At 44.7% G+C, this 11539-nt stretch overlaps 1 protein-coding gene across 1 annotated transcript; it reads left to right on the forward strand.

The window, feature by feature from the left end:
• The first annotated feature begins 5162 nt into the window (after nucleotides 1–5162).
• LOC132593081 (vomeronasal type-2 receptor 26-like) lies at nucleotides 5163–10380 on the forward strand. Its single transcript, XM_088655237.1, has 4 exons — nucleotides 5163–5957; nucleotides 7823–8050; nucleotides 9022–9148; nucleotides 9485–10380. The coding sequence occupies exons 1-4, from the start codon at nucleotides 5163–5165 to the stop codon at nucleotides 10378–10380; spliced, it is 2046 nt and encodes a 681-aa protein (XP_088511363.1).
• Nucleotides 10381–11539: the final 1159 nt, after the last annotated feature.

The following is an 11539-nucleotide window of genomic DNA, read 5'->3' on the forward strand; positions in this document are numbered from 1 at the left end:
GAGGTCTTTAAGCAGAGGCTTGACAGGCATATGTCAAGAATGCTTTGATGGTGTTTCCTGCTTGGCAGGGGGTTGGACTGGATGTCCCTTGTGGTCTCTTCCAACTCTATGATTCTATGATTCTACAAATTGGCACTGCAACAGGTGCCACATAGGGACATGGGTGGCACTGTGGGTTAAACCACAGAGCCTAGGGCTTGCCGATCAGAAGGTCGGCGGTTTGAATCCCCGCGACGGGGTGAGCTCCCGTTGCTCGGTCCCAGTTCCTGCCCACCTAGCAGTTTGAAAGCACGTCAAAGTGCAAGTAGATAAATAGGTGGGAAGGTAAACGGTGTTTCCGTGCGCTGCTCTGGTTTGCCAGACGCGACTTTGTCATGCTGGCCTCATGACCTGGAAGCTGTACACCGGCTCCCTCGGCCAATGAAGCGAAATGAGCACCGCAACCCCAGAGTCATCTGCTACTGGACCTAATGGTCAGGGGTCCCTTTACCTTTACCTTTACAGGTGCCACATAGTACCCATTCATTTCATAGTAGATCCACCCCTGTATGAACCTTCCTACTTTCAAACCGAACCCTTCTGCGTTTTTCTAGTTTGTTTTGGTGTAATAGTCAGTAAGCTAAAAAAGGATTAGAGGGCAGATGACGCATATTCTATGGTCACATGAAGCATTCCTTCTTTGAAAACAGACAGGCTCACTGTTCTTTTCTTATTCTTTGTAGTTTACTTTGTGTGCCCTTTTGTCATCTCAGGAACTGAAAGAGATTGCTTTTCATGAAACATCACAAAGCATGTTTTTCTCCATTCTTCCGATCTTCCCGGCAATAACAGCACCTAGTTATTATCTCATTGGTAATTATCACACTTGTCATCACTGAATCTCCTTTGGATAAGGTCCTCATAGATTTCGAGAGAATACTAGTATTTTCCTTCCTGCCATTTCAAACAATGGGGAGGGCAGAGGAAGGGGCAGGATTTCCACTTTCCACTTGGAGAGTTGTAAGACAGTATTTTAATCTGTGGATTGGCGGAATGACGTGGCATTTGTGTGAGGGCAAAAGATTCTAGTGAGGTTAGTTCTGAAGCTAACAGGCATGTTCTTGATGGAAGTAAAGGTGTGTGACTAGAAGGAACATTTGCCTCGGTATGCTGGTGATTATGGTGTCCATCCTCTCCTTTCTGCCACGTGTGATGTGCAAACATAACAAACGTTGCAACACCGATCATCTGCTCAGGATTCCACACGAATTCTACCTGCCTGGTGACCTTATAATTGGTGGACTTGGTTCTCATATCTTTGGCTCTTTTGCTAAAGAAGACTTCAGAGAAATCCTTATCACCCATCAAGTCCATACTTCCTTGTAAGTAGCAATCAAGTACCCATGAAGGATCCTGCCCACCTAGCAGTTCGAAAGCACATCAAAGTGCAAGTAGATAAATAGGGACCGCTCCGTCGGGAAGGTAAATGGTGTTTCTGTGCACTGCTCTGGTTCGCCAGAAGCAGCTTTGTCATGCTGGCCACATGACCCGGAAGCTGTCTGCGGACAAACGCCGGCTCCCTCGGCCTATAGAGCGAGATGAGCGCCGCAACCCCAGAGTCGGACACGACTGGACCTGATGGTCAGGGGCCCCTTTACCTTTACCTTTACCCATGAAGGAATAATTTGATTCTGATTCCCCAATGGCTTCCTCAGAAACAAGCCCCCATGATTTTAGTGGGATGTCTTTTCCCAAGCAAAGGCAGGAATAAGAGTTAGGTGCAAAACTGAGGAGTTAGCTTAGAGGAAGGGAAATGGTGGTAAGGTGAGACAGCCTTGTTTTGATGTTCCCCATCTTCTCTTCACAATTTTCCCCCAGGCAGTGTTTAGTTAAGAGGGGCCAAGGTTTAGTCTTACTCAGGAATCCGACCTTCTAATGTGGGACCCCTTCCTGCAGTTGGAGACTAGAATCCCTTTCAGATGACATGTTTATTTAGCATTCATCCAGATTAGCTTGCACAGAAATTAGACTGTGTCGGCTTTTTATGAATGGGGTAACGGGTGGCAACCAATTCAGTAGAAACTCTTTTAAGACCAGCTGCACTACAGAATAGGAATAGGTTACCAAGGGATAGGATGTTGGAGAAGAGGTGTGAGCCCTTCCCTGGTCTAAATATTAAACCAAGCCTGAGAAGAGTTTCTGGTGATGAATCTTACAAGCTCATCTTGCCTTTGAAGTGGGGGTTTAAGAGCCCCATTTGTTCTCATCTAAGCCAGGCTATGACAAACTCACATGGCACCCCAAGTTGAAAATGTGTCACAGGTCTAGAAATGTTGATCACTATCCTACCTCTCTCTCCTCATTTTCAAACGGATCTGAACCAACCAACTAACCAATCTTTATTACGGTCAAAGACCAGAGAACAAGTTAAGACAATCCATAAATCAAATATAAGATTAGAAGTTTGAATTGTGTTAAAAGATTAAAATCCACTTCAAGGAATTGGGATTTACATTTAAAGTTAAAATTTAGAATTTTAAAAATTTAAATTAATGAATCTCTACAACCTATTAACATTAAAAACAGCCTTCCTTCAAGGGTTAAAATTCAATTCTCAGTCACTGGTCATTGTTGACACCATGGCCTGTCTTACTCTTGTTGCAATAAAACAAAATTTTGCAATGGGCCTGGTGATCTCCAAATCTTTATCAGCGAGGAGGTGCCTAATATAAGCCTCCTCTGAACGACCAGGGAATTTCCCCAGCAGCGGGATCTGAACCAATAAAAGAGTTCTCTACTAAGATTGATACAAAGCTCTTAAGGAGTAAAGGGGGGCATCCTAAGCAGCAGAATAGTACAGTGGTACCTCTACTTACGAATTTAATGCGTTCCAAACGCACATTTGTAAGTTGAAAAAATTTGTAAGTCAAATCCCATAGGAATGCATTGGGAGAAAAAATTTGTAAGTAGAAAAAATCCTATCTAAACCACATCCAAGATGGCAGACGGAGCTCTGTTCGTAAGTAGAAACATTCGTAAGTAGAGTTATTTGTAAGTAGAGGTATCACTGTTTTGGAGGGGCAGCAACATTATAGCCTAGGAGCAATTTTCCAATGGCTTGCATATCTCTCAGTTTTACATCATAAAATTATCCATTGCAGTATTGTGCTTAAGAACTATCAGCATATTCTGGCTTTGGTGTTTGCGGTCAAGGAGATCAATGAGAATCCCACGATCTTGCCTAATATCACCTTAGGATTCCACATCTATGACAATTACATCAATAAAAGGATGAACTACCGTGCCATTCTGGACCTTATTTCCATGCATACATATACATATATATATGTACCCAACTACAGGTGCGGCATTCAAAAAAATCTGATGGCTGTAATTGGGGGACTGGACTTTGGAACATCCCTTGACATGGCAACCATATTGGGCATCTACAAAATTCCCCAGGTAAAAATACTGATTTGGCACGTCACAACTCACTTATTGTTATCTTTTCTAACCAGCAAAGTCTTGTACAACAGGGAGAGAGAAAGATGTGACTGACAAAGAAGGAGGGTCCTGAAGTAGAAAAGTAGTTGTTTCAAAATCTTTTGCTCCCTTTCCACAGAGCAATGTATCATCAACTGACATGTGGGAAATGTTCCGAGAGGGAGTGGAAAGCAGACAATCTTTCTGTGGGAAGGATAATGTTTAAATAGGTTTTGAAATATGTAATGTAATGCTAAGTCACCTTAGCAGGATTTCTATAATTAAAGGTAAAGGTAAAGGGACCCCTGACCATTAGGTCCAGTCGTGACCGACTCTGGGGTTGCGCGCTCATCTCGCATTATTGGCCGAGGGAGCCGGCGTATAGCTTCCAGGTCATGTGGCCAGCATGACAAAGCCACTTCTGGCAAACCAGAGCAGCACATGGAAACGCCGTTTACCTTCCCGCTGTAGCGGTTCCTATTTATCTACTTGCATTTTGATGTGCTTTCGAACTGCTAGGTTTGGCAGGAATAATTAAAGGGATGAGGTATAAATAATATTAATAGCTAAAATAAAATTCCAGAAGCCAAATAAAATGAGTTGGCCTTGTATCTGAAAGAAAACATTCTCGGTGCCTGGTGAGCAATAAATGGGCTTCTGCGACCAAAAGGATGTCTCTGATTTCACTTTTTACAGCTCCCGTAGGAAGGAAAGAGAGAAAATAGCCTCTGCCAGGGCCGTCCCTACCATTGTACCAAGTGAACAACCATATCAGGCCGTTCTTCTTAAGTCACTGCTAGGAACTGGTTTCCCATATGGGTGAGCTTTTAGGGGGCACAAGTCAGTGGTAGCTGGGGCAAGAGACATGACTCTAGTTCTGTAGGCTGCAGTTCAGCCATGCAAATGCCAGATGTTTCCAAATCAACCTCTCTCTATCCAGTCAAGCAAGAGGCTGTATTACTGTTCAGAGACGCATACTAGCCAAGAACTAGAAGAGGGTATGGCACAGGATGAAAGAGACATGTGTCCTTGGGGGTGAGCTGCAGCTCTGTAGAGAATCCCAAGGGCCAGATAAGCCCCTGAGTGTAAAGTTACTCCTCCTTCTACAGTGCAGTGCCTATGGCGGCTTATGTATACTAAACATACGCGGGTGGTGCTGTGGTCTAAACTCTAAACCACAGAGCCTGGGGCTTGCCGATCAGAAGGTCGGCGGTTTGAATCCCTGTGACGGGGTGAGCTCCCGTTGCTCGGTCCCTGCTCCTGCCCACCTAGCAGTTTGAAAGCACCTCAAAGTGCAAGTAGATAAATAGGTACCGCTCCTGTGGAAAGGTAAACGGCATTTCCGTGTGCTGCTCTGGTTCGCCAGAAGCGGCTTTGTTTTGCTGGCCACATGACTGGGAAGCTGTACGCCGGCTCCCTCGGCCAGTAAAGCGAGATGAGCGCCGCAACCCCAGAGTCGTCCACGACTGGACCTTACGGTCAGGGGTCCCTTTACCTTTTATGCAACACAACCTCTCCTGATCTCTGTCTTAGGTAGTGCAGTTTTCTCCCCTATTCTTTTTGACAGTAGAGTCACAGCATACAAGTTTTTTCTACTATATTCATGAACTGATTTGCACCTCTTCATTTCCTTTCAGCTCAGTTATGGCTCCTTTGCTCCAGAGAACACGGATCAAAGCCGATCCACTTCCTTCTACCGGATGGTGCCCAGCGAAGCCCATCAGTACACTGGGATCGTTGAGTTACTGCTCCACTTTTCATGGACGTGGGTCGGATTACTTGCTGCCGGTAGTGAGAGTGGAGAGAAGTGCATGCAAGCATTGCAACCTCTGCTTTCCAGGAGACGCATTTGCTTGGCCTTCTTAGAGAGAACTCCCCAAACTAGTTATGAGTATAACAACATTCATTTACTGAATCTCCAAGTGTATCGAGTGATTGTGAAGAGCAAAGCCAACGCTGTTATTTTCTGCGGGAATTCTGCATCCATACTTGCCTTACAAACAATGTTAGCACAATGGGAAGGGAAAAATGTGGCTGGGACACCTATGAGGAAAGTGTGGATTCTGACTGCTCAGCTCGATTTCATAGGAATCACTTATCCAATAAGATGGGATATGCAAGTCTTCCGAGGTTCCATCTCCTTTACAGTTCATTCAAATGAGGTGCAAAGATTCAGAGCCTTTCTTCAGCTCCTAAACCCCTTTGAGGAAAATGGAGATGGCTTTCTCAAGCAGTTCTGGACCCTGGTTTTTGGCTGTTTATTTTCAAACTCCAACACAGAGAAGAAGCCCAGTGGAAGCTGCACCGGAGAGGAGAAGCTGGAGGATCTCCCTTCATCTGATTTTGAGATGAGCATGACTGGCCACAGCTACAGTGTCTATAATGCTGTCTATGCCGCAGCACATGCTTTACATAACACATTCTTGCACAGGTCCAAACAGAGGGCAGCGATGGAAGGAGAGATGCAGGAGCTCCAGAAGCTGCAAGCTTGGCAGGTACTGGCTACCATTCGACATGGGCAGGATCATGACATCCAGGGGTATGTACAACAGGGCCCTGAAAATTAGTACAGTGGTACTTCGACTTACAAACGACTCGACAACCGGATTTTTCGACTTACGAATGGGGGTAATGGCCGTGCGCTTACGAATGTCTCGACATCCGGAAAAAAACCTGCGGTGGTTTTAGATAGGAATTTTTCGACATGAATTTTTAGATAGGGTTGCTTCGACTCACGAATTTTTCCGTTTCCAATGCATTCCTATGGGAAATCGCATTTCCAATGGCGTTTTTCGACTTACGAATTTTTCGACTTATGAAGGTGCCTTCGGAACGGGTTAAATTTGTAAGTCGAGGCACCACTGTATAGATAACCACACAGGTGCTTTCCCTTGCTTTAGCTGGCCTGAGTTTTTATTTCGTCAGGTGAGACCATTCAGGGGCATCAATTGAATGGTAAGACACCACCTCATGAAGACAACCACCTCTTGCAAAACACTTGCAAAGTAATTATACCAACTACTAAGCGAAATGAGTTGAGTGGGGAGTTCTTTGGTATTGAGTGCCCAAGAGACCCAGAATTTCCTTTATTTTAAGGATTATTTAACATCTGCACTGAGCTTAAAGGCACAGAGCCAATTTGATCCCTAAACAAATTTCTTGTATAGTTTTTCGTCTTCCAAAAGTCTTCCAAAAAGGGGTGCGCTCATTGAATTTGCAGATAGGCAAATTTTGCATGATTGCTAGGCCCTTTAGTAAAATTGATTCATTTTTGGTTCACCCTGATGGGAAAGGCCTCATTTGGCCTCATTGCTTGTAGGACTTACAAAGCCTTTGAAGGGTGCTTGCAGCTGGGATAGAAATTAGATCGCTTGCAGGCTTATCGGGGACTCTGAGGACAATCTTGGTGCCCTTTAATTGCATGCAAAGATTAATTATCTCTCTCGTTAAAGTATCCAGTCGAGAGTGTAACAATTAGAAGTTTCTACAGATCAAGTCCACTGCTTTTGCTGTTAAGCATCACAAATCGGTTAAAAATTCACCTGCTGTTTTATCTGTGACCTCACACATAAGCGGGGATGCATTACCCGAGTCTTCAGCTACAGCTGTGACATTATCTTCAGAGAGAGGAGCCAAAGGGTGAGAGCCCATCTCCACAGTGCCAGTGGTGTCTGCCAGAACTGCAAATTCATGGCAGACAGGAATTTGAGAAGGGAAGATATTAGAAACAGCAGAAGTCAAACACTGAGTTCCACTATTCCGTTAACACCCTTCTTCCTCCCATATTTTACTTTTGTTCTTTCTCCATTTCACTCTTTCCGATCTAGCCTCAAAGATTCACATCAGAATTTTCTGATTCACTTCAGAATTTTCTGGCTCTACTCTGAGAGTTAAAATACCTGCCATTTACAGGCAGACTCTGCCCCAAACTGAGTTCAGTAAGGAGCATACCTGCGAAGTTCCTGCCTGAAAAATAAGGGACCGGACCGGAAGTAGCAGACCGGAAGTAGCGCTGCCGCCATTTTGGAACTGGGTGGAGCATGCTCAGAAGTGACTTTTGATGCTGCTGTGCCCAGTTCCAAAATGGCTGCCGCACCAGAAATCGCGCTGCAGCCATTTTGGAACTGGGCAGAGCAGCATCAAAAGTCGCTTCTGAGCATGCTCCACCCAGTTCCAAAATGGCCGCCGTGCCAGAATAAACCGGGATAAACCAGAATAATAAATAAATAAATCCGTTTTTTCGGCTGGGAACAGCCGGAAAAACGGGGTTTTCCCGGGGAATACGGGAGACTTGGCAGCTATGGTAAGGAGTGACATTAGGGCTTTAATTCATTGCCCCTTTGTTTCCTTTTTAATGCAGCTTCACCCCTTTCTTAGGAGTGTCTCATTTAACAACAGTGCCGGAGAAAAAGTATCTTTTGGTGAAAAGAGGGAATTAGAAACTGGATTTGATATTACGAACTTGGTCACTTTCCCAAATAACTCCTACGTGAGAGTCAAGGTTGGGAGGATAGATCTGGAGGCTCCCCCAGGAAAGCAATTTTCCATTGATGATGACAAAATGGTGTGGCATAAAAGTTTTCTCCAGGTGAGGAATGACAGCAATGTCCATGAGATGCGTGCAAACAAAATATTATTGCACTGCAGATCATGAGTCCAGTGTGTTCCATCTCTTGAAGCACATGTGGAACATTTAATTCCTTATTTTACTTTTGTTTTCTTTTAATAAAAGGTTAGGACCTGTTACCCAGTTGGGTTCAGCATTGTTTTGATCAAATCATAATGAGAATTTTGCATATTTTATAGGTCTTTATACTACACCCCTGATTGCTCCTTGTCTTTGGCAGGAAGATATGAAGAAAGCTTCTAAAAGGAGTCAGCTGAAGCTTCTTTTCAGTTGGGAAATGTGATAATAACACAATGTTCCAAATCACAGAGAGGCTTCTAAGCATGTTCAGATCAGAGGGGAAACAAGTACACCAAGGATGTCTAGGGACATTGGGTGCAGGGCTGGTGAATATGCACCCACTCCTCAATTTGTCCCCACATGCATTTTTTTCTGTGCCTGAAGGAGGCTCAAAAGAAAGCCAGTTTAAGCACCTCCCCACCCCCCAATTGTGAATACAATGGTACCTCGGGTTAAGAACTTAATTCGTTCTGGAGGTCCATTCTTAACCTGAAACTGTTCTTAACCTGAGGTACCACTGTGGCTAACGGGGCCTCCCGCTGCCGTGCGATTTCTGTTCTCATCCTGAAGCAAAGTTCTTAACCTGAGGTACTATTTCTGGGTTAGCAGAGTCTGTAACCTGAAGTGTCTGTAACCTGAAGCGTCTGTAACCCGAGGTACCACTGTAGTGGTATTTTTCACCCTGAGTTGGTTCCAAGGAGATCATTTGCATCTCTTAGTCAACGCTAAAATCCCACTGCACATACAGTACTGCACAGTACTGAGAATGCCTGGAATGTCATGCCTCCCCTAATTGTAGCTGAGACAATGGGAGCAAAGATCCTATACATCTATATGTGCTAAACTGTCCCCATGCTTATTCCAAGGGGCAGGTTCCACCGCGTTCTGTGTGTAGTCCAAGTTGCCCTCCTGGATCCAGAAAGAAAAAGAAGGAGGGGGAAAAATTCTGCTGCTATGATTGTGCTCCATGTCCCCAAGGAAGGATTGCTTCCCAGAAAGGTAAAAAACACCTCTCTCTCTCTCTCTCTCTCTCTCTCTCTCTCTCTCTCTCTCTCTCTCTCTCTCTCACACACACACACACACACACACACACTACAGTGGACAGGCCATCCCGATCCAAATACCTCCACAGTTGACATACCTGATGAATATTGCAAGAGGCACCAGTAGCTACACATGCTAGTTGGCTTGGGGTTCAAACACATTGCATTGTTTGTTGGGAAATACCTAAGATATTTCCGATTTCATCCTAAGAGGTCCATATTGGAGGAATTTGTAGTTGCTCTTTAAGACATGATGAGTCTGCATCATCTAATCTTTTCTTTTTTACCTCAGACATGAATGACTGTATTGGATGCTCAGAAGATCACTATCCAAACAAGGACCAAACACAATGCATTCCAAAGACAGTAAGTTTCCTGGCTTTTGGAGAACCACTTGGGATGTGCATAGCATTACTCTCTCCCCTTTTCTTTCTGCTCACACTTTTGGTCCTAGTAATCTTTGTTAAGCATCAAGACACACCTCTCATCAGGGCCAACAATCGAGATCTGACCTACACTCTCCTCACGTCTCTCCTCCTTTGTTTTCTCTGTCCCCTCATCTTCCTCAGCCAACCAGACAGAGTGAGCTGCCTTCTCCGACAAATGACTTTTGGTGTCGTTTTCACTGTGACTGTTTCTTGTGTGTTGGCTAAAACCATCACCGTTGTTTTGGCCTTTGTGGCCACCAAACCAGGATCCAGGATGAGGAAGTGGGTAGGGAAAAGACTGGCAAGCGCCGTTGTGTTGACTTGTACTATCATCCAAGCTGGTATTTGCACTGTGTGGCTGGGAACCTCTCCTCCATTTCCCCATTTTGACAAGCATTATGTGACTGGAGAAATCATTCTGGAATGTAATGAAGGGTCAGCTGCCATGTTTTACTGTGTCTTAGGCTACATGGGCCTCCTGGCCATTGTCAGCTTTGTTGTAGCATTTTTAGTCAGGAAACTGCCCGACAGCTTCAATGAAGCCAAATTCATCACCTTCAGCATGCTGTTGTTTTGTAGTGTTTGGATCTCCTTTGTTCCGGTCTACCTGAGCACCAAGGGAAAACAAATGGTGGCTGTGGAGATCTTCTCCATCTTGGCCTCCAGTGCTGGCTTAATGGGTTCCATCTTTGCCCCCAAATGCTACATTATTATGCTGAGGCCCGACCTGAACATCAGAGAGCAATTAATGAGAAACTGAATTAGAGAAAAAAATAATTTTAGAGGCGGGGCATTTAAAACCAACCAACCAACCAATTTTCTCCCCTTTCTTGATGTTTCCCCGGGTTTGTTGTGTCATGGTTGATACTTCACAAATTGTAAGGGGGAGGGATTACAGAAACCCCCCCATCAGAAGCAGCCCGTCTCCAAGCAGTCATGAGAGCGAGGGGCCTGAAGGGGTGAGTCAGGAGACGGAGAAGGAGTGCCAGGGCTCTGGCAGCACTGGAGAGCCCCTGCTCCGCAGGCAGGAAGAGAGAAAGGCGGGAAAAGTGGACAGGAATAGGGCAGACAGAAGACCCGTACCTCCGACGCCGGAACTGAGAAAGAGAAGGAAGGGGAGGTGCTTCTCAGTTCCGAGGCTTTTATGCTGGTCGAAAACGCGGAAGCATTTAGTGCAGGAATCTGACTCGAGCGGGTAGACATGAAATGAGCAATCAGTTACACTGTAAATAATGTGCACCAATAAAAACGTCTGAAAGACAAGCATGTGGACGGTCGTTACTCAAGAGTAGTCACAACAAACCCTGACACAAATGGTACCGGAACCCTGATGTCCTTTCACAGACCATCTCAGGCTACAGTCTTACAATTAATTGGCAATAATATCCTTGGAAGTTACTGCAGTTCACTACATGTATATGGGATTGCAGTTTTAATAAAATATTCTAGTATACATTGTACACACAATATTTACTCACGACATATTTGCGTTACCCTACATTTAGCAAGGGGAGATTTATTCCGAAGTGACGTGTTGTGTATTGAGTCAAAGGATTTTATATCTGTATTATTGTTGTCTGTATTGCATTAGGATAAAGTAACTGCCTTTTGGTTCCAGAGGGTACAGCTACTATTGGTTCATTTAAGCTGCTGTATTTGGATCCTCTGTCTTATTGGTTCCCTCCAAAAGGCAGCACTGTGATTGCCTGATATTGTTCCCTCCAAAATGTATCCCTTTCTAGCTAGTTCCCTGTCCCTATAAATGTAGCCTTCCTGCCCTCAGAGTCAGTCTTGTTCACTTTAATAAAGAGCTGTTACTAGAGAACTGTCTCCAGCATGTTATGTCAAGAGAGCTGAAATCACAAACCCCACGTCACAACAACTGGCGACGAAGGTGGGATCCGGAATGCTGAGGAGCG

The sequence above is a fragment of the Zootoca vivipara genome, chromosome 12 (assembly GCF_965207765.1).
Source record: "Zootoca vivipara chromosome 12, rZooViv2.hap1.1, whole genome shotgun sequence".
Lineage (NCBI taxonomy): Eukaryota > Metazoa > Chordata > Lepidosauria > Squamata > Lacertidae > Zootoca > Zootoca vivipara.